Raw genomic sequence first — 24,790 nt, 5'->3', positions numbered from 1 at the left:
TGGCATATATTTAGGCCCAGCACACACACAGGCAGAGGAGAGAGGTCCCGTAACAGAGAATCTGGCTTCATGTCAGCAGAGAATTAGTCTGCATGTCATAGCAGAGAATGAGGCTTCACGTCACCCACCACTGCAACAGTCCATTGGCATATATTTAGGCCTAGCACACAGGCAGAGCAGAGAGGTCCCGTAACAGACAATCTGGCTTCATGACAGCAGAGAATCAGTCTGCATGTCATAGCAGAGAATGAGGCTTCACGTCACCCACCACTGCAACAGTCCATTGGCATATATTTAGGCCTAGCACACAGGCAGAGCAGAGAGGTCCCGTAACAGACAATCTGGCTTCATGACAGCAGAGAATCAGTCTGCATGTCATAGCAGAGAATGAGGCTTCACGTCACCCACCACTGCAACAGTCCATTGGCATATATTTAGGCCTAGCACACAGGCAGAGCAGAGAGGTCCCGTAACAGACAATCTGGCTTCATGTCAGCAGAGAATCAGTCTGCATGTCATAGCAGAGAATGAGGCTTCACGTCACCCACCACTGCAACAGTCCATTGGCATATATTTAGGCCTAGCACACAGGCAGAGCAGAGAGGTCCCGTAACAGACAATCTGGCTTCATGACAGCAGAGAATCAGTCTGCATGTCATAGCAGAGAATGAGGCTTCACGTCACCCACCACTGCAACAGTCCATTGGCATATATTTAGGCCTAGCACACAGGCAGAGCAGAGAGGTCCCGTAACAGACAATCTGGCTTCATGTCAGCAGAGAATCAGTCTGCATGTCATAGCAGAGAATGAGGCTTCACGTCACCCACCACTGCAACAGTCCATTGGCATATATTTAGGCCTAGCACACAGGCAGAGCAGAGAGGTCCCGTAACAGACGATCTGGCTTCATGTCAGCAGAGAATCAGTCTGCATGTCATAGCAGAGAATCAGGCTTCACGTCAGCCACCACTGCAACAGTCCATTGTCATAAATTTAGGCCCAGCACCCAGGCAGAGGAGAGAGGTCCCGTAACAGACAATCTGGCTTCATGTCAGCAGAGAATTAGTCTGCATGTCATAGCAGAGAATCAGGCTTCATGTCAGCCACCACTGCAACAGTCCATTGGCATATATTTAGGCCTAGCACACAGGCAGAGGAGAGGTTCATTCAACTTTGGGTAGCATCGCAATATAATGGTAAAATGAAAATAAAAATAGGATTGAATGAGGAAGTGCCCTGGAGTCCAATAATATATGGTTATGGGGAGGTAGTTAATGTCTAATCTGGACAAGGGACGGACAGGTCCTGTGGGATCCATGCCTGGTTCATTTTTATGAACGTCAGCTTGTCCACATTGGCTGTAGACAGGCGGCTGCGTTTGTCTGTAATGACGCCCCCTGCCGTGCTGAATACACGTTCAGACAAAACGCTGGCTGCCGGGCAGGCCAGCACCTCCAAGGCATAAAAGGCTAGCTCTGGCCACGTGGACAATTTAGAGACCCAGAAGTTGAATGGGGCCGAACCATCAGTCAGTACGTGGAGGGGTGTGCACACGTACTGTTCCACCATGTTAGTGAAATGTTGCCTCCTGCTAACACGTTGCGTATCAGGTGGTGGTGCAGTTAGCTGTGGCGTGTTGACAAAAGTTTTCCACATCTCTGCCATGCTAACCCTGCCCTCAGAGGAGCTGGCCGTGACACAGCTGCCTTGGCGACCTCTTGCTCCTCCTCTGCCTTGGCCTTGGGCTTCCACTTGTTCCCCTGTGACATTTGGGAATGCTCTCAGTAGCGCGTCTACCAACGTGCGCTTGTACTCGCGCATCTTCCTATCACGCTCCAGTGCAGGAAGTAAGGTGGGCACATTGTCTTTGTAGCGTGGATCCAGCAGGGTGGCAACCCAGTAGTCCGCACAGGTTAAAATGTGGGCAACTCTGCTGTCGTTGCGCAGGCACTGCAGCATGTAGTCGCTCATGTGTGCCAGGCTGCCCAGGGGTAAGGACAAGCTGTCCTCTGTGGGAGGCGTATCGTCATCGTCCTGCCTTTCCCCCCAGCCACGCACCAGTGATGGACCCGAGCTGCGTTGGGTGCCACCCCGCTGTGACCATGCTTCATCCTCATCCTCCTCCACCTCCTCCTCATCCTCGTCCTCCTCGTCCTCCAGTAGTGGGCCCTGGCTGGCCACATTTGTACCTGGCCTCTGCTGTTGCAAAAAACCTCCCTCTGAGTCACTTCGAAGAGACTGGCCTGAAAGTGCTAAAAATGACCCCTCTTCCTCATCCTCCTCCTCCTCCTCCTGGGCCACCTCCTGTTCCATCATCGCCCTAAGTGTTTTCTCAAGGAGACATAGAAGTGGTATTGTAACGCTGATAACGGTGTCATCGCCACTGGCCATGTTGGTGGAGTACTCGAAACAGCGCAACAGGGCACACAGGTCTCGCATGGAGGCCCAGTCATTGGTGGTGAAGTGGTGCTGTTCTGTAGTGCGACTGACCCGTGCGTGCTGCAGCTGAAACTCCACTATGGCCTGCTGCTGCTCGCACAGTCTGTCCAGCATGTGCAAGGTGGAGTTCCACCTGGTGGGCACGTCGCATATGAGGCGGTGAGCGGGAAGGCCGAAGTTACGCTGTAGCGCAGACAGGCGAGCAGCGGCAGGATGTGAACGCCGGAAGCGCGAACAGACGGCCCGCACTTTATGCAGCAGCTCTGACATGTCGGGGTAGTTGTGAATGAACTTCTGCACCACCAAATTCAGCACATGCGCCAAGCAAGGGATGTGCGTCAAATTGGCTAGTCCCAGAGCTGCAACGAGATTTCGCCCATTATCACACACCACCAGGCCGGGCTTGAGGCTCACCGGCAGCAACCACTCGTCGGTCTGTTGTTCAATACCCCGCCACAACTCCTGTGCGGTGTGGGGCCTGTCCCCCAAACATATGAGTTTCAGAATGGCCTGCTGACGTTTACCCCGGGCTGTGCTGAAGTTGGTGGTGAAGGTGTGTGGCTGACTGGATGAGCAGGTGGAAGAAGAGGAGGAGGAAGCCGAGAAGGAGGAGGTGGCAACAGGAGGCAAAGAATGTTGCCCTGCGATCCTTGGCGGCGGCAGGACGTGCGCCAAACAGCTCTCCGCCTGGGGCCCAGCTGCCACTACATTTACCCAGTGTGCAGTTAGGGAGATATAGCGTCCCTGGCCGTGCTTACTGGTCCACGTATCTGTGGTTAGGTGGACCTTGCTACAGATGGCGTTGCGCAGTGCACACTTGATTTTATCGGATACTTGGTTGTGCAGGGAAGGCACGGCTCTCTTGGAGAAGTAGTGCCGGCTGGGAACAACATACTGTGGGACAGCAAGCGACATGAGCTGTTTGAAGCTGTCTGTGTCCACCAGCCTAAATGACAGCATTTCATAGGCCAGTAGTTTAGAAATGCTGGCATTCAGGGCCAGGGATCGAGGGTGGCTAGGTGGGAATTTACGCTTTCTATCAAATGTTTGTGAGATGGAGAGCTGAACGCTGGCGTGTGACATGGTTGAGACGCTTGGTGACGGAGGTGGTGGTGGTGGTGTTGGTGGTACATCCCCTGTTTGCTGGGCGGCAGGTGCCAACGTTCCTCCAGAGGCGGAGGAAGAGGCCGAGGCGGCAGCAGCAGAATAGGCCGAGGCGGCAGCAGCAGAAGAGGTAGCAGGGGGAGCCTGAGTGACTTCCTTGGTTTTAAGGTGTTTACTCCACTGCAGTTCATGCTTTGCATGCAGGTGCCTGGTCATGCAGGTTGTGCTCAGGTTCAGAACGTTAATGCCTCGCTTCAGGCTCTGATGGCACAGCGTGCAAACCACTCGGGTCTTGTCGTCAGCACATTGTTTGAAGAAGTGCCATGCCAGGGAACTCCTTGAAGCTGCCTTTGGGGTGCTCGGTCCCAGATGGCGGCGGTCAGTAGCAGGCGGAGTCTCTTGGCGGCGGGTGTTCTGCTTTTGCCCACTGCTCCCTCTTTTGCTACGCTGTTGGCTCGGTCTCACCACTGCCTCTTCCTCCGAACTGTGAAAGTCAGTGGCACGACCTTCATTCCATGTGGGGTCTAGGACCTCATCGTCCCCTGCATCGTCTTCCACCCAGTCTTGATCCCTGACCTCCTGTTCAGTCTGCACACTGCAGAAAGACGCAGCAGTTGGCACCTGTGTTTCGTCATCATCAGAGACATGCTGAGGTGGTATTCCCATGTCCTCATCATCAGGAAACATAAGTGGTTGTGCGTCAGTGCATTCTATGTCTTTCACCGCTGGGGAAGGGCTAGGTGGATGCCCTTGGGAAACCCTGCCAGCGGAGTCTTCAAACAGCATAAGAGACTGCTGCATAACTTGAGGCTGAGACAGTTTCCCTGGTATGCATGGGGGTGATGTGACAGACTGATGGGGTTGGTTTTCAGGCGCCATCTGTGCGCTTTCTGCAGAAGACTGGGTGGGAGATAATGTGAACGTGCTGGATCCACTGTCGGCCACCCAATTGACTAATGCCTGTACCTGCTCAGGCCTTACCATCCTTAGAACGGCATTGGGCCCCACCATATATCGCTGTAAATTCTGGCGGCTACTGGGACCTGAGGTAGTTGGTACACTAGGACGTGTGGATGTGGCAGAACGGCCACGTCCTCTCCCAGCACCAGAAGGTCCACTAACACCACCACGACCATGTCCACGTCCGCGTCCCTTACTAGATGTTTTTCTCATTGTTATGGTTCACCACAACAACAAATATATTATTTGGCCCAATGTATTGTATTCAAATTCAGCGGGATATAAATTTGAGGCCTAGTATTTAGGCGCTGGGTGACCGGTATGGATTTAGTGACAGAATTAGACTTGGAAATGCACAGAAGCGTGTGTGTGAAGTTATTCTGAATGACCCAATGTGCACCTTGAATATTATATACCCTTTTTGGGATAGATTTCAAATAGCTCTGATATAGCAGGAACCACTAAATTATGAAATTGCTAAATTGGGAATTGTACTTCAACCCAGAACAAAAAATGTGCTTTGACGGGCACTAAATAACTTTCCCAGCTACAACAGTACAGCGGTGGGTAACGAGAGATTTAGAGGGATTTAAATTTGAGGCCTAGTATTTAGGCGCTGGGTCACCGGTATGGATTTAGTGACAGAATTAGACTTGGAAATGCACAGAAGCGTGTGTGTGAAGTTATTCTGAATGACCCAATGTGCACCTTGAATATTATATACCCTTTTTGGGATAGATTTCAAATAGCTCTGATATAGCAGGAACCACTAAATTATGAAATTGCTAAATTGGGAATTGTACTTCAACCCAGAACAAAAAATGTGCTTTGACGGGCACTAAATAACTTTCCCAGCTACAACAGGACAGCGGTAACGAGAGATTTAGAGGGATTTAAATTTGAGGCCTAGTATTTAGGCGCTGGGTGACAGGTATGGGTTTAGTGACAGAATTAGACTTGGAAATACACAGTAGCGGGTGTGTGTGAAGTTATTCTGAATGACCCAATGTGCACCTTCAATATTATATACCCTTTTTGGGATAGATTTCAAATAGCTCTGATATAGCAGGAACCACTAAATTATGAAATTGCTAAATTGGGAATTGTACTTCAACCCAGAACAAAAAATGTGCTTTGACGGACACTAAATATCTTGCCCAGCAACAACAGTACAGCGGTGGGTAACGAGAGATTTAGAGGGATTTAAATTTGAGGCCTAGTATTTAGGCGCTGGGTCACCGGTATGGATTTAGTGACAGAATTAGACTTGGAAATGCACAGAAGCGTGTGTGTGAAGTTATTCTGAATGACCCTATGTGCACCTTCAATATTATATACCCTTTTAGGGATAGATTTCAAATAGCTCTGATATAGCAGAAACCACTAAATTATGAAATTGCTAAATTGGGAATTGTACTTCAACCCAGAACAAAAAATGTGCTTTGACGGACACTAAATATCTTGCCCAGCAACAACAGTACAGCGGTGGGTAACGAGAGATTTAGAGGGATTTAAATTTGAGGCCTAGTATTTAGGCGCTGGGTGACAGGTATGGGTTTAGTGACAGAATTAGACTTGGAAATACACAGTAGCGGGTGTGTGTGAAGTTATTTTGAATGACCCAATGTGCACCTTCAATATTATATACCCTTTTTGGGATAGATTTCAAATAGCTCTGATATAGCAGGAACCACTAAATTATGAAATTGCTAAATTGGGAATTGTACTTCAACCCAGAACAAAAAATGTGCTTTGACGGACACTAAATATCTTGCCCAGCAACAACAGTACAGTGGTGGGTAACGAGAGATTTAGAGGGATTTAAATTTGAGGCCTAGTATTTAGGCGCTGGGTCACCGGTATGGATTTAGTGACAGAATTAGACTTGGAAATGCACAGAAGCGTGTGTGTGAAGTTATTCTGAATGACCCTATGTGCACCTTCAATATTATATACCCTTTTAGGGATAGATTTCAAATAGCTCTGATATAGCAGAAACCACTAAATTATGAAATTGCTAAATTGGGAATTGTACTTCAACCCAGAACAAAAAATGTGCTTTGACGGACACTAAATATCTTGCCCAGCAACAACAGTACAGCGGTGGGTAACGAGAGATTTAGAGGGATTTAAATTTGAGGCCTAGTATTTAGGCGCTGGGTCACCGGTATGGATTTAGTGACAGAATTAGACTTGGAAATGCACAGAAGCGTGTGTGTGAAGTTATTCTGAATGACCCTATGTGCACCTTCAATATTATATACCCTTTTAGGGATAGATTTCAAATAGCTCTGATATAGCAGAAACCACTAAATTATGAAATTGCTAAATTGGGAATTGTACTTCAACCCAGAACAAAAAATGTGCTTTGACGGACACTAAATATCTTGCCCAGCAACAACAGTACAGCGGTGGGTAACGAGAGATTTAGAGGGATTTAAATTTGAGGCCTAGTATTTAGGCGCTGGGTCACCGGTATGGATTTAGTGACAGAATTAGACTTGGAAATGCACAGAAGCGTGTGTGTGAAGTTATTCTGAATGACCCTATGTGCACCTTCAATATTATATACCCTTTTAGGGATAGATTTCAAATAGCTCTGATATAGCAGAAACCACTAAATTATGAAATTGCTAAATTGGGAATTGTACTTCAACCCAGAACAAAAAATGTGCTTTGACGGACACTAAATATCTTGCCCAGCAACAACAGTACAGCGGTGGGTAACGAGAGATTTAGAGGGATTTAAATTTGAGGCCTAGTATTTAGGCGCTGGGTGACAGGTATGGGTTTAGTGACAGAATTAGACTTGGAAATACACAGTAGCGGGTGTGTGTGAAGTTATTCTGAATGACCCAATGTGCACCTTCAATATTATATACCCTTTTTGGGATAGATTTCAAATAGCTCTGATATAGCAGGAACCACTAAATTATGAAATTGCTAAATTGGGAATTGTATTTCAACCCAGAACAAGAAATGTGCTTGAACGGACACTAAATAACTCGCCCAGCTACAGCACTAGGGACAGATTTAGCTGGATATAAATTTGAGGCCTAGTATTTAGGCGCTGGGTGACCGGTATGGATTTAGTGACAGAATTAGACTGGGATATGGCCAAAAAATGAACAGACTATTGCTGGTTAAATGCACTTGGTGTGACAGCTTCACCCTGATGTAGGCTTTAGCCAAAAAACAACCACACCATTGAGGGTTAAATGCACTTGGTGACAGGCGCAGCTTGCCCCTGATTTTGTATATGGCCAAAAAATGAACAGACTATTGCTGGTTAAATGCACTTGGTGTGACAGCTTCACCCTGATGTAGGCTTTAGCCAAAAAACAACCACACCATTGAGGGTTAAATGCACTTGGTGACAGGCGCAGCTTGCCCCTGATTTTGTATATGGCCAAAAAATGAACAGACTATTGCTGGTTAAATGCACTTGGTGTGACAGCTTCACCCTGATGTAGGCTTTAGCCAAAAAACAACCACACCATTGAGGGTTAAATGCACTTGGTGACAGGCGCAGCTTGCCCCTGATTTTGTATATGGCCAAAAAATGAACAGACTATTGCTGGTTAAATGCACTTGGTGTGACAGCTTCACCCTGATGTAGGCTTTAGCCAAAAAACAACCACACCATTGAGGGTTAAATGCACTTGGTCGCAGCTTGTGCTGGCGCACCACAAGACACAAAATGGCCGCCGATCACCCCAGAAAAATGAGACTGACAAACGGTCTGTGCAGCCTAAAAACAGTGAGCAATTGAGGATCAGCAGCTCAATGATCCACAGCTGCAGATCGATCAGTTAATCAAGTCCTTTGGAGGAGTTAATCTGCCTAATCTCGCCCTACTGTCGCAGCCGCAACCTCTCCCTACGCTAATCAGAGCAGAGTGACGGGCGGCGCTATGTGACTCCAGCTTAAATAGAGGCTGGGTCACATGGTGCTCTGGCCAATCACAGCCATGCCAATAGTAGGCATGGCTGTGATGGCCTCTTGGGGCAAGTAGTATGACGCTTGTTGATTGGCTGCTTTGCAGCCTTTCAAAAAGCGCCAAGAAAGCGTCACAAAAGCGCGAAGAAAGCGACGAACACCGAACCCGAACCCGGACTTTTACGAAAATGTCCGGGTTCGGGTCCGTGTCACGGACACCCCAAAATTCGGTACGAACCCGAACTATACAGTTCGAGTTCGCTCATCCCTAGTCGTGTACTATGTGGTTCATTCTAGAATAATGTCTATAGGCACTTTGGCTTAAATGCAGAATATGCAGTATATTAATACCTTCTCAGTGAGAATAGAAATATGTAGCTAGAACAAGACAGTCTGGGTCTTACTTTTTATCCATAAGATTACATGGCTAAAAATATAGTGGGAAATTTATAATTGTAGGTGTTTTTGAGGATAGTTTTTAGACTGGAGTTACTATGCGCACTCATGCCAACTTTATGAAATTGCCATATTGTAATAATAAGTTTGGTGCAAGTGCAATGTAGTTATACCTATTTAAGTGAAAGTATGCCTAAGGAATCTCTGGTGTGGAGACACAAATTATCTGTGACTTTTAAAAAAAGTTGAAATGATAAATGATCTACAAGGAAAACATGACCAAATTCTCACTCCACTTCTGAAAGTGGAGCAGAAAGCAGGCAAATGTTGCAACATTTTATATAAAAGAGACTGTGTGACACCAATTGCAACATTTCGGCACCAAAAAACTGGCGTAACACATCTGATAAATGTCCCCCATTAATTCTCTAAAACTGAATTGTTTTCTGTATGTCTTCCTTTTCTTTTCCTGTGTCTCAGTCACAACTGAAAGCCTGTGTGGCATTGCAAACTGATTCCAAGCTAATTTTGCTAAAACCTATAAAAGCATTTCATGGAAGCAATATTTTTACCCCTTCTTGACTACCGCTGTAAATGTATAGAGGAAGTCCATATGTTAACATGGTACTGCCGCAAAGGCATTGTCCTTAATCAATGATAATGTTGATGGACTTTTAACCCCTCAGATGCCATGGTCAATTGTGACATCTGAGCAGTGAAATACCAGGAGCACATTGAATGTCTCTACTTCACTGAGATTGAGGGAGCCATTATGTTGCTGTCAGGAATAAGGACTGCCTTATTCCTTATGATTGCTGTGATATTATATGTTTTATGGGTATATGTCATAGTATAACATAGTCCAGTGTGATTCACATTTATATACAGTATGTATTTATGTTTTTGTATTGCCAGGTCAGCAGCTATTGATGAATTGGTTGAAGGCCGCAAATAGTGCCAAGATGTCTGCCTCATACCTGTGAAAACAGCAAATTGCTTGCGGGGGGGTTAGTTAGCACACAGATGCTAACCAGGATAGGCCCTTTTGCTGATCACACAGAGGACAGGGGACAGCAGACTCTACGGCGCCGTGTGTCTGCATGGGAGCTTCATACCAGAGAATGAACAATAAGTTGTAATCCTTCATAACTTGTTCAGGATGGGGCTGACGTCCCCAAAACCCAGCTCATCATATCTGGTATGATGGGGGCATCGCATGGACACCAGACATTGCGTATCAACTCGACTTCATCTTCTTAAAATAAGGATCTCATCTTCTGAGCGTCCTGGACATGTCTCGTTTGATATGCTAGGACTCAGAACGATGAGATATTAATTATGAAGAAGGTCTGGGGTCTGTAGTTTCCCAGTTGGCCTGGTGAAGATATATTTTTGATATTTTCATACCTGTCCCCTAGATGGCCAGGGGGCCGGCTGCATGGGTAATGAAACTGGGACAGAGGGGCTGAGTCAGAGGTGGGAGGGAAAATCCCCCTCAGGCCTGCCCCTGGAGGAAAGGCATAAACATGCTATCCCTGGATATTTGGGTGTCACAAAGTGGGAGATCCAATCAAATTGGTTTGTGCACCAGTTTCTGCCCAATTCTCCTGGGAGGAAAGGACTTTTACTACACAACTGCTAAGTATTAGAACTTTCTTTGTTTTCTACTGTTTATTTTACCATTGTTTACCATTTATGTATGTCTCTTGTTAATCATTTTTTGTAACCAAGTGCTGTCTATTTTTAATACATTAAACCTAAAAGTTTTATTGTTTTTTCTTGTAACCTTAAGAATCTGTTAGCAGCCTCCATGAAGAGTGTGTGCGCAGTCTGAGGCTGTATGTTGTTTTTCCGTGAGGCTTACTACGTGTGTGTCTGCTTGCGAGTAAACACTAAGGGGTGTCCTGTCGATATTATAACTGACGGGTGGTGGCAGTGAAAGTTTTGTGTGTGGGTGTGCTTGCAGTCTTCAGGTGGCGATTTATGCTCGAGTTACTGTCCGGCATAGGGCGTAACAGTGTGTGAGGGCGTGAGGTGAATTGGCCTGTAGGGCTTGGGCAACCCTTGTCACGTGACACGGTGGGCTGGGCTGGTCCCCGGTACGTGACAGTTTCTATGACAGCCTCGGGCCTTCTGAGGGCTTTAAGGCCTGTCATAGTGAAGTTCCTATAGGCAGCAATGTTAAATCGGTGCAGTCTACAGAATGAGCAGTCAGAAGATCAGATGTTCAAGTCCCCCTAGGGGGACTCAAAATGAGTGAAGAAAAGTTTTAAAAAAGGTTTTTCCCCCATATTAAGAATCAGAACAAATAAATAATAAAATCGAAACAAACAATAAAAAATAAATATAATTGGCACTGATGCATCTCAAATGCCTGAAATATTAAAATCTAAATATATTAATCCCGTAATAAACCCTAACTAAAACAAAAAACAAAATGGCTTTTTTGCATCACCTCCCAAAAAAAATTATAAAAATAATCAAAATTCAAGCATACTTCAAAATGGTACCAATAAAAACTACAGATTGTCCTGCATAAAATGAGCCCTCACATAGCTCAAATCTAAATCTAAAAAGTTATGCGTGTCAAAATATACTAATGCAAAGTAAAAAGTTTAACATTTTTTGTGTGCTTTAAAACACAAGAAAAACTATATAAATGTGCTATTGCTGTGATCATACTGCCCCAGAGAATGAAGCTAACAGGTCTGTTTTATGACATTGGGAACATTGAAAACTCATAAAACTATGGCAGAATTGTGGTTTTTTTCCCCCAATTCCATACCCATTTGGATTTTTTTTACAGATTCCCACTATATTGTATGGGTCATTCAAAAGTACAACTTGTCCCTTAAAAAACAAGCATTAACTATGTGAGAGAGTTGGAGCTGCATGAAGACTTTCCAATTTAACTCTAGCAGCTGTCCACTCAAGGTCACTGACTTAGACGCAATTCAGATCATACCTGTGGACTGCATCCATACCGGTAGCTCAAAAGTTGTAACACAGACTATTCTGTCACTATAATTATATAGAAGACACTCAGCATTATAAATCATGTAGAGACACACAGCATTATAAATCATTATAATGCCATGCAATCCTGTGAAATGAGCAGTATCCATAACTGGAAATCACTCTCCCACACAGAGCTTGTTTTCTACACTGGACAAGCTCGTCTGAAAGAGTCCTAGGGCTGCTTTCACATGGTAAGTATTTGGTTAGTAGTTTGCATTATTATTTGTAAGTAAAACCAGAAGTGGAAACTGCAGAGAAAAACATTGTATCAGCTTCTGGTTTTGGCTTGAAGAGAACCTGTCATCAAAAAAAGTAATGCAATCTGACAGCACCATGTTTTAGAGCAGGAGGAGCTGAGCAGATTTGATATACAGTTTTGAGTGAATTTTTTTAAATTATTTTAAATATTTATATACTGATAACTCCTCCCACCTGTACCGATGGGTATTCACAGGGCTGTATATGTATAATAAAAAAATTACAAGTTTTCATGAATCTTTTTCCACAAAGCTATATATGAATCTGCTCAGTGTCTCCTGCTCTATAACATGATTCTGGAAGATTGCACTACATTGTTTGGTGATAGGTCCTCTTTAAGTTACATTCACATGACCATATCCATTTTGCAGTCCGCAAATCTCAAATCCTTAAAATGCGTATGCGGTCTGTGTGCATCCCTCACCCTTGTAAAAATGCCTATTCTTGTCTACAAAATGGATAATAGGACATGTTCTTTAATTTACAGTATGGCCGCACAGATGTGGATAGAGATGAATGAGTCTGCATGTGATTTGCAAAAAATGTGGATCGGACACAGACGTGTGAATGTAGTTTAACAAATACTGATGGAAAATCACCAAAATACCATGTGCATGTGGCCAAAATCTGTTTCACACAAGTATGATATGATCAAGCATTTGTACCCAACACAGGTCTAATTATCCAAAAATAAAAGCTTCATACAGATCTATGATGCTGGTAGTTGGGACATGAGATCCACGGTCAGCCTGTTATTTATGACTGTAATAAGAATACAAAAATGTGTCTGGACTAAGCAGTATTACCCTTAATTACCCTGTAAATAAGTTGATTTGTCTCAATTTATGTTTCTATGGAAGCACATATTAGGTCTGCTATTTAAAAGCCATTTTTGTAAATGCTATTGTTCCCAGACAAAGCATGCTTGTCCTTTTCAGAATAAGCTACCATGTGTGTACATGAGAAATAGCACTATTTCAGGTTATTATGTGATTTGCATTCTGCATTTTTCTCCAGTTTTCCCCTTTGCAGGCTTAATATTGAATTGACATTAATACCTGAGCTAGTGAACAGAGACTAGCAGACATACAGAAAATAGGTTATCCTACTCCCCTATCTCCCCTAAATACAGAAGCAGTAGCAACATGGAGGACATTATAGAGCAATACTGAGTAGTATTGATGTGATGGGTTGAGATAGAAAACTCACTATTAGGGTTGGTTCATACTAGCGTTAGAGATTCCGTTATGGCTTTCCGTTATAACTAGTCATGAGCGGCATAGGCAATATTCGAATTTGCAATATTTTGCTAATTTTTGGCCGAATATTCGCCATAAATTCGCAAATTCGAGAATTCATGGTCTCCATTCATTATTTACGAAAATCTGCAATGTAATATATTTGTGATAATTCCGTCCTAATAGAAGTCTATGGGAATCAAAACAGATCCGTCTGCTCCTCTTGTACTCCTTAGCACTGACGCTGAAAAAGCGTTTGACCGCATAAACTGGAACTATTTGAGTCGTGTTCTTGAGTTATTTGGCCTGCCTGATCCATATATCAAGGCTGTATTTGCTATGTACGACCAGGCTACAGCTCGAGTTATGGTCAATGGTGACCTATCCACTCCTTTTCGAATTCAAAACGGAACTCGTCAAGGCTGTCCCTTATCCCCCCTGCTCTTCATATTGGCCATGGAACCCCTCCTATCCAAACTTAGAGCAAACACCAAGATTGAAGGTCTATCCCTAGGGGGTAGGAGTCACAAGATTGCGGCATTCGCGGATGATGTCATGATAATGACATCCAACCCTAAAACTTCCCTCTCCATAATTCAGGAGCACTTAAAGAATTATAGCGCAGTTTCAAACTTCAAGATTAATGAGAGCAAATCCACCATCATTAGCACAGGACTATCATCATCACTCAAACTCTCTCTAATAAAAGATTCCCCTTTTAACTGGTCCTCCCCAACTATTACCTACTTAGGAGTGAAACTCAGCCCTTCCATACCAGACCTATTCAAACTCAACTATGTCCCTTTAAAAACTGCCCTATTCTCAGCTCTTGATAAACTCACTAAGTCAGCCCCAACCCTATCATGGTTTGGTAGAAAAAATATCCTCTCGACTCTCATTATCCCCCGTCTTACCTACCTCCAACAAGTTCTCCCAATTCCCGTGCCTAAATCTTACTATACTTCCCTAAAACAGAGATTTAGAACATTCATATGGAATGGCAGGAGAGCGAGACTCTCCTACTCATTCTTGTCTCGTTCACGCATGACTGGTGGGATTGGGCTTCCAGATCCCGAACTATATGGGAAAGCTATTCTTATGTCAAGAATTATTGACTGGTTGAGAAACACGGAGAGCAAATCCTGGGTAGCCATGGAACAAAACATTATTTGAATGCCGACTCAAGCCTTTTGTCTGGGCTATCATACTCCCCCCCAAACCAATCTACAATCCTTCCCACTCATCAAAGCTACAGTAGAAGCTTGGAGGTGGTGGAATCTTTCCCACTGCTCCATTCCATTCCCCTCTCCCCTTATCACGACTAGCGGCATCCTCGGTTCCTCTACCAGCGGGCCCAGAAACACCTCCTCTAAATTAATTAGATCCTCAGCACTGCCAATTTCCCTTCTCCTTGACCCCCAATGTTTAACACCTTCAAACGAAACCATCAAAACCCTTCTGAATCCACAACCATGTGATTTCACTTTCATCCCACTTATCAAATCCTTTGTTCACAAAAATAACATGAATGGAGAACTTCTTCGTCCCCTTACATGGTTCGAAGCTTTAATAGCCAACCCCAGTTCCCCAAAAAAAACTATTTCTCTTATCTACAACAAGTTAAGATCTCCGCCTTTAGTTGTTAAACCGGCTTTCATACGCTCATGGGAATTGGAAACTGGTGTTGATCTCCCTATTCATTCCTTACCTACGCTATTTGACATCCCTCACAAGTCATCTAGATGTGTTAGGGCCCAAGAGAATGGCTACAAAATCCTCTCGCAATGGTATATTACCCCAATTAAGTCTTCACGTTTCAATAGACCCACTTATGTCAATTGCTGGAGATGCCAAAATGAGACAGGTACTTTTCTCCATATCTGGTGGACGTGTCCCCCTATAAACAAGTGGTGGGCAGAGATCTTTCGGATTAGCAATCAGATTTGTTCCTCTGACATTGCTACCTCGTCCTATGGAGCGTTGCTCTCCTTTTTCAATGACAAAACATCTCTGCCACCCACTTTCCTCTTTAAGCAGCTCTTGTTAGCAGCCCGTCTCTTGATTCCCAAATACTGGTTGCAGTCTAGTTTACCTTCAGTGGAGCAATGGAGGTTGAAGGTAGATCAAATCCACCGTTTTGAAGAAATGGCCTCTTGGGAATCTCGGACACACCTGACATTTTTGAGAAAAGTGGGCCCCCTGGACAAAATATAGATTCCTCCAGCACTGACCATTTCACATCACTCTCTTTTCAAAAATATGACCGGTTCAGCCCAGTGGGGATGGTTCTCCTCTCTTCCTCGGCCCCTGTGTGCACCCTACTCAATTGGATGTTAGGGACATGGATATCAGTGTGCGACTTACCTTACCCAATTATACTCCTCTGATTACAACTGTATTATTTCTGTCTAGTATAACTTGGTTCCTTCTCCATATGGCTGGTGTACAATTCTTATGAGCTGTGTCTCTTTCTATTATTGGATTGTAACTCCTGTCTCCCCTAATCCTTCCTATGCTACAAGATGTTTATATGCTTATGTGGATGGTACCGATTTACACCACTGTTGGTGTTATGTTACACTGTATATTTTCTTAAGAGTATAATAAAATACTTTCAACAACAAAAAAAAAAAAACAGATCCGTCTGGATCCCGTAATGCAAGACGGAAAACAAAGTCCTGTCGGCAGGACTTTGTTTTCTGTCTTACATAACGGGACCCAGACGGATCTGTAATGCCTTTCCATAGACTTCTATTAGGACGGAAAGCAAACGGAATGCCTTTTAAAGGCTTCCGTTTTGCATTCTGTCTGGGCATTCCAATATTTTCCTTTATAACCATGTTATAACGGAAAGCTATAACAGAATCCCTAACGCAAGTGTGAACCCACCCTTAGCTGCAGTGGAATCTCTGTCAATGCACCTGATCTGACCGCCCCATCCAATCTCCATGGGTTTACACCGGCAACATTTAATCTAATCCCTTTGTGTGATGAAAGAGAGTCTCATCTCTCAAGAAGGATTTAACCCCTTACCAACATGTGATGTAGTATTACGTCACGTTGGGTCTTTAAAAGTAGCGCCTACTCCCGAAAGGAGCGGGCACCATATTCACCCGCTCCGGCTCTCCCATGCAACAATCGAAGGAGCCGGAGCTTGTGTGCAGCAGCCCCTGTCTTTGTGAATGACAGGAGGCTGCTACATAGTATTTCCAATGGAGCCCTTGCCTATAATAGGGCTCCATAGGAAAGTAGTAAAATCATCATAGACTCCAATGCAAGTGCATTGGAGTCTATGATAATAGCAACCAAATGGTTGATTGTTATAGTTAGTGTAAAAAAATAATTATACATTTTTTGCAAATTAAAAATAAAAAATATAGAAAAGTTCAAATCACCGCCCTTTCCCCAAAATGAGAATAAAAAAATAAAAAAATACACATCATGGGTATTGCCAGGTGCGTAAATGCCCATACTATTAAAATATAAAAGTATTAATCCCATAACAAAAAAGCAGAAATGAAAAAAAGGGTCAAAATGGCCGATTTTCCATTTTCTCCTCCGACAAAAATGTTTATTAAAAGTGTTCAAAAAGCCGTACACACCCCAGAATGGTATCAAGTACACATCATATTGCAAAAAAATGAGCCATCATGCAGTTCCACACACATAACTACAAAAAAAAGTTATAAGAGTCAGAATATGAAAGGTTTTTTAAAAAATTTTATTATACATATGTGGTATCGCTGGATTGGTACTGACCTGGAGAATAAAGATCATAAGTCAGTTTTACCGCATAATAAACAACAGGGGGGGGGGAATGCAAAACTGCTACAAAACGGATTTTTTTTTCCAATTTCACCACCTTTGGAATTTTTTCCCGACTTCCCACAAGATTCTATGCAATATTAAATTGTGGCGTTGGAAAATACAACTTGTCCCACAAAAGATAGGCCCTCATATGATTACGTTGACAGAAAAATAAAAAAAAGTTATGGCTCTGGGAAGACGAGAGGCAAAAAACGAAAACGCAAAGTCTAAAAAAATATTGGGGTAGAAAGGGTTAATAGTAAATTGAGAGTAAGTAACTAGTTTAAGAGGGAGGAGGAAATGAGCCTGATAAGTGGGGAAAACAACATGATTTCTGTAAAAGATATTACAATGTTTCTTATATTTGCTTGTACCATTGATTTATGCAATGTTTGCTGAAACAATGGTGACTACTTAATATTTATTGCGTTTTATTGCCTTTTGTAGCATTTTTGACTTCACTTTTCATTCTTTGAGTAATTAGTAGTAAAGTCTATTTTATTGCTTGATTAAATAAAGAACTAACGTTCTCTGGAACTATGACTAAAGTCTTGGATACACTGTGACTTTTAGTAGTGCAACTGCTTGATTTTAGGTATTAAACTAAAAGTGCAGTCCAAATAAATGCATTTGGTTGAATGCAATCTTGTTATTTTTACTCAATAGATAAAATCAATTAATCCCGCTACAAAAAGTCATAGTGTAGCCAAGGCCTAAATCGTAGCTTGCAGACAACCTGGGGAAGGAGGATCATTTCACCACTACTTACCCCTCTGTCATGGCGCTAATTCCTTGATCTGAGCTGTGCTCATGTGACTGCCTGACTATGGCTGTGAGAACTTCTGCTGACCTGGCAACTGAATCAGCTTCCTGTTCTGTAAATGTCCTTAAGAACCCCCCTAAGCCAAAGATTATCCCAAGAGCTGGAGTAAGTGATTAACTTGTTTTAGGTCTTAATTTTTGGCTGTCTCTCAAGGATGCAATATAGCAAAAAAGTCTTATACTATGTACATGTGTGGACTAAATCAGAGTATAAATAGTAAAACACAATACTGATGGTCTTCATAAAGCTTCCCAATGATACTTTGCCTTTGCAATTTAAGTTGATTTGTGAGTATATCACCTTGGGATAGATCAGTGTTTAATCCAGGCAGGTGTGAATTTAATTGGTTTTATTCACTTTGTTTAATGGGAATTCTTCACTCGCTATAGATAAAATAACATTTCCTTCATAACTTTTGGTTTCTCCATAACCTGTTTCAGACATCTTCTTCTACATTGTATTTATGAATGTCATTTCTATTTTTAACCCCTGTTCAACATTTGCCATATATGTATGGCAGATATAGAATCTTTAAAGATTCCACCTGCTCAGGAGCTCAGCAGATGCCATAAGCACAGCAACCACTCAGTGGCAGTCTGATCATCGATCACTGACTTTAACACCTCAGATGCCGTGGTCATATGTGAGACTGTGATCACGACATCTGATCAGTTCCGGTGACTGAATGGCTCCCCTGTGTGGAGATTGCATGAACTATTTGGTTGCTATTGCAGCAGCTAGCCTTCTGAGGCTCAGTAAGAAATAAGAATTTGTGATAGTTTAATTGACGATATTAGCACTTGAGTTGATCAATTTACTAAAATGTATGTTAATGTAGTAAGTGAATTAATATATTTGTGTTTAATAAAAGATATGAAAGGAAAATATGTTTACAGATGCCTTAACTTAACAGTTTACAAAGTATATCATCATCCTCATATCAAGAAGTTAAAGCTTTTGATTTATAAATACTACATATCAATCGAGTTGGACATATTTATCTTGGCACTGTGAAAGGAGGAATTTCACCTTGCTGTTCCACTAGTACATAGACGAAATAGTAGATATGATTGAACAGATTCCTGTGATCTTGGTTAGTCTACACTCATGCCTCACTGCTGTTCTATCCTTCTATAACACTGTGGGAAGCTACAGCACGCTAACTACAGCACAAAAAAATACTGTACATTTTGGCTCATTTTAATCCTGAAGAAATATTTTACAAAGAAAAAATAACCTGCTATTTAGTGAGAGAGTTAAGGGTAGGTATAATGAGAAGTTCCAAGAGACAATTTTCACACTGAGAAGAAAATTATGCTAGCATGAACAAAAAAACGAGTTGTTGTATCATTAATCTTTCTAACTATAGCCTTCTTTGTTCCTATTTAAGCTTTATAAAGAAAAAAATCCCATATCTTTTTTTTTTTTTGCTATACAGTATATGGTGATAACCAAAATGTTTGCAGTGCAAATTTCCATTTAATTCAACTGACTATACCCAGCCAAAGCAAATTGTCATTAGCAAACACAGTGAAAACCAATGCCCAAACCAGTATAGTGACCCAGTACTCTGTTGGCATTGTTCTGAAGAATAAATGAAATGCTAGATCTATGATATAAAACAAAGAAATAAATATTTACATCCTTTTTCAAACACCGAAGATAAGCATGTATTATTGCATGTATTATTGAATCCTCGTCTGAAGCAGTGCGAAAATGACTTTCTACGTCAAATTTGCTACATAATAATTTACATTTTGCCTGGTAGGGTTGATCATGCTGAGTAAAAGGATACATTTCTTTGGGTTGTAGCTTGAACGGCTGCAGAGATATCTTGATTTTTATATTTATGCAAATTCGTTAGTTTGAGTACCAGTGACCTGGCAGTAGTACTTGGAGCACTGCTGCTGCTACACCCTTGTTGCTCAGTCCACACTCCCCTCCCCTTTAATTGACAGGGATAGATGAGACAGCCCTGCTATCTCTCACCTGCCGCTGTGCCATTAATATATAGTGCATCGCCATTGTAAATCATTGGAGTCAGTGTGTTCCACCAGGAATGCATGATTTTGCTAATGCTATTTGGGTTTTATTTGGTTTCCTGCACACATTGGTTAAGCAGAGCCTCTGAAGAAGGGATAGGGCTGTACGGGGACAAGAGCATCCTTAACTTGCATTCCTCCCAACAGCTGTGTTCCTCTATTGCCCGTGAAGAGCCGAGGAGCAGAGGAGCATGTCCTTTATCATTCCCCCCAGATCAGTTTGCTGGTGGAAAAAACTTGGCAAACCTCGTGTTTGTGACTTTTTAAACGTCACTGTGCCTAAATTTAGGTGCAAGCGGTATTTCAACACTGCCACACTTTCCCACAAAGTGATCGTCGTGAGGGGGAGGAAGTGGCAGGGACAGCGGGCTTGCCACATTTATCTTCTTTTGCACCAATTTTTCGTCGTAAAAGATTACTGAAATCTTGTAGCTAGAGTAGATTTTCATTTAGGCGCATGGACTGCCATGCATCTTTAATTAGGCGCATCCTCCAGACAGCACAGGGGATATCATAGTTTATGATAAATTGCCCCCATTGTGATATATATGGTACAGGTGTAGACAGCCTGTCAAAGGTTATGTCATCCTTATGACTACTAAGCCGGGCCACTGTGTGCAAACAATTCTTGAAAAAAAACACCAAAAAAACACAGTAATAATGCAGGTCCCAAAATAATATTTTAAAAAACCAAGAGATTATTCTGCCACTTTTTTACAGGTAAAAAACACCACTGCCAAATTCATGCATATAGGGACCCTTATGCAGAAAGCATTTTATGTTCATTTCAGTGTTATATGTTGTTAAGGTTGAAGTTATCAATTCAATCTTTGTCATTTTAAAAGCAAAGGATCACTGTCCTAATCCAGCTGATCGCAGCCAGTGATTTGTATTTGTTCTGTTTGACAGGATGTCTGAGAAATTTGAGAGAACTCAGTGTTAGCTTCAATAATCTAAAACACATACCACCTGAGCTGGGAGATTGTGAAAACCTTGAGAAATTGGATGTGTCTGGAAATTTAGAACTCACGGAATTGCCTTTTGAGGTATGATATCTGTGTCTTTAAGTTTCAATGCATATTGGAAATAAGGGCTAATAACAGAACACATAGCTATTATAGGGACATTAATACTTATTTTGTTTACCTTTTTTTTATTATTTTATAAGCTTTAAGGAGTCATTGTAGTTTCATACAATTTCATTTCATTTAATAGGGAAGGTGAAAATAGCAAATTTCTAAATCACTTCATTTAAAAATAAGCCTGCATCCACCTGTTAAAAGCTGCACAATCATGGCCACTAGGGGTCTCACTTCCACCTAATTTGCAGACCAGTGCCTGTTGTCAGGCCACATCCGTCCTTAGTATCAGAAACGGCTAAGAGGAAGTAGGGGCGTGTCAGAGCTAACTGAGATCCTGAGCCTGATAAAAGAATTGCTTCTACACTGCTTTTGAATTCACAGGAGTATCCGGCCTTTTGGTAAGTGTGATCTCCCCCTTCTTATCTGTTTTGTGTGCTTTAGAGCTGAAAACAAACATAGTGGGAGGTAATGGAAAGGATGTCAGACCAGTATAGTGCTGTCAGATTTCATAAAAGAGATACGCTCTCTGCCTCTGAGTGGAATGCATCTAGCTGTGCAGCTGAAGAGGTTAATAGGCTGAAAAAGACATTAGGGAAGGCCAAACAGAGTTATTCATTCACAGTTATGACTGCACAAAAAAGCCATTATGCAAACTTTTTTTGACAACTCAGATAGGCTTTAAGTAAATATTAAGTGATACCTGCATAAACATACTATTCATACATACTATATAAGTTATCACATGTTGCTTCATTGAATGAGTTTATACATTGTGGGACACATTTATCAAATCAGATATGTCAGTTTTGTGGGTTAAAAATGTTGCAAGTCCTGACAATTGCTGCTTTTTTGTGATATTTGGTCACATTTTGCGACATCTGGTGAGACACAAAAGTCGCAATTCCACACCAGTCAACATCCTGGTGTACTTTTATACATATAGGTGTAAACCACATTTCAATTATGTCAAATATATTATTAGGATGCGTAGACACACAATACAAAGACAGACTTAAAAATGACACAAAAACAACAGCAAATTGTAAATGTTCCCCTCTGCATTTATACCTATTGAGCTTTCTGCTAACCGGTACAGTTATGTCTAAAGAATATTTTAGCAGATAATTAGAGAAAGCCAAATTTCTTGAAATTTCTTTCAGATCCAGTTCAAATTAATAGGTCAATAGATTAGATTCAGGTAAAATAAATTTGACCTTGATCGAAAGTGCTCAGATTGCTTTAAAGAGTCGTGTATGACATTCTGAGGTCTCCTAGAAGCCAACCCCTTTTAAGCTCTTTAATACCAAGACAGCATTAGTATTGTCAAAGTGACAGTGACATACATGGCTATAAATAAATGCATAGCTGCAGGTGGTAACAAACAGCCTGTTTAAAAACACTGCACTGTCAGATAGTATATACTTTTTAAACTTAAAAAATGGTCCAAAAATTATCCTGTTTTGGGGGCAGATTTATTTCTTCTAATTTGTTTTGTGTCCGATTCTGTAAAAATATTGATTCAAGGCAGAACTAATTCTAACAGAATTTAAAGTACTTTGATTGGTCTGAAAATTGATATATGACACTCTGAGATCTACTAGGATGGAATTTTTTTTCTCGCTTTTCTTCCTCTCTTTTTTAAAATTTTTTTGCTGTCCCTCCGCCACCATACTGACCAATTGCAGTTACATTCCATCTCATTAAAGTGAATGGGACGAAGAAGCTGTAATTAATCTAGTTGGCTGCTGCAGTGTTGGTGAGCAGGTAACAAGTGAAGAGAATGCAAAAAACGGTCCCTTACTGGTGATATGTGCTTTAATGGGAGCAGATACTTGCCAATGTTTATATACACTCTCAGATGTCCAAAAATGATGCCTTAACATAATATGGAGACACTAAAACATGATTTTTTTTTGTTTCAAAAATGAAATTATTGTGTAAAACTTACATAAAACTTAGGTATCGCCGCGTCCGTATAGACCAACTCTATAAAAATATCACATGACCTAACCCCTCAGATGAACACTGTAAAAAATGTTAAATAAAAACTGTGCTAAATAAACAATGTTTTGTCACCTTAGATCACAAAAAGTGTAGCAAGCGATCAAAAAGTCACACGCACCCCAAAAAAGTGCCAATAAAACCATCATCTCAACCCGCAATAATCATACTACACCCAAGGTAATTGCCCAAAAACTGAAAAAATTATGGCTCTCAGAAAACCTAAAACATGATTTTTTTTTTGCTTCAAAAATGAAATCATTGTCTAAAACTTACATAAATAAAAAAATAAAAAAAGTATACAAATGAGGTATCGCCGCATCCGTGACAACCTGGTCTATAAAAATATCACATGATCTAACCTGTCAGATGAATGTTGTAAGTAACAAAAAATTAAAATGGTGCCAAAACAGCTATTTCTTGTTATCTTGCCTCACAAAAAGTGTAATATAGACCATAAATCATATGTACCCTAAACTAGTACCAACAATACTGCCACCCTATCCCGTAGTTTCTAAAATGGAGCCACTTTTTTGGAGTTTCTACTCTAGGGGTGCATCAGGGGGGCTTCAAATGGATATGGTGTAAAAAAAAAACAGTCCAGCAAAATCTGCCTTCTAAAAACCGTATGGCATTCCTTTCCTTCTGCGCCCTGACGTGTGTTGGTACAGCTGTTTACGACCACATATCGGGTGTTTCTGTAAACTACAGAATCAGGGCCATAAATATTGAGTTTTGTTTGGCTGTTAACCCTTGCTTTGTTACTGGGAAAAATGGATTCAAATGGAAAATTTGCCAAAAAATTTAAATTCTGAAATTTCATCTCCATTTGCCAATAACTCTTGTGGAACACCTAAAGGGTTAACGACATTTGTAAAATCAGTTTTGAATACCTTGAGGGGTGTAGTTTCTTAGATGGGGTCACTTTTATGGAGTTTCTACACTAGGGGTGCATCAGGGGGGCTTCAAATGGGACATGGTGTCAAAAAAAAACAGTCCAGCAAAATCTGCCTTCCAAAATCCATGTGGCGCACGTTTCCCTCTACACCCTACTGTGTGCCCGCACAGTAATTTACTGCCACATATGGGGTGTTTCTGCAAACTACAGAATCGGGGCAATACATATAGCATTTTGTTTGGCTGTTAACCCTTGCTTTGTTACTGGAAAAAATGGATTAAAATGGAAAATTTGCCCAAAAAATAAAATTCTCAAATTTCATCTCCATTTGCCAATAGCTCTTGTGCAACACCTAAAGCGTTAACAAAGTTTGCAAAATCAGTTTTGAATACTTTGAGGGGTGTAGTTTCTTAGATGGGGTCACTTTTATGGAGTTTGTACTCTAGGGGTGCATCAGGGGGGCTTCAAATGGGACATGGTGTAAATAAACCAGACCAGCAAAATCTGCCTTCCAAAAACCATACGGCGCACCTTTCCCTCTACGCTCTACTGTGTGCCAGTACAGTAGTTTACGGCCACATATGGGGAGTTTCTGCAAACTACAGAATCGAGGCAATAAATATAGCATTTTGTTTGGCTGTTAACCCTTGCTTTGTTACTGGAAAAAAATTATTAAAATTAAAAATTTGCCCAAAAATCTTAATTCTGAAATTTTATCACCATTTGCCATTAACTCTTGTGGAACACATAAAGGGTTAATGACATTTGTAAAAATCAGTTTTGA

General features: G+C 41.9%; 1 protein-coding gene across 1 annotated transcript in view; it reads left to right on the top strand.

Moving 5' to 3' along the window:
• The window catches only part of LRRC2 (leucine rich repeat containing 2), a 747,375-nt gene that overhangs the window by 469,820 nt on the left and 252,765 nt on the right, over positions 1 to 24,790 (top strand). The window contains exon 5 of the mRNA XM_044273432.1: positions 20,935 to 21,071. Coding sequence (XP_044129367.1) covers positions 20,935 to 21,071 — 137 coding nt within the window. The remainder of the gene's footprint in view (positions 1 to 20,934; positions 21,072 to 24,790) is intronic.

This window comes from Bufo gargarizans, chromosome 1, assembly GCF_014858855.1.
Source record: "Bufo gargarizans isolate SCDJY-AF-19 chromosome 1, ASM1485885v1, whole genome shotgun sequence".
NCBI classification, from domain to species: Eukaryota; Metazoa; Chordata; class Amphibia; order Anura; family Bufonidae; genus Bufo; species Bufo gargarizans.
This window is presented reverse-complemented; position numbering and strand designations above follow the sequence as displayed.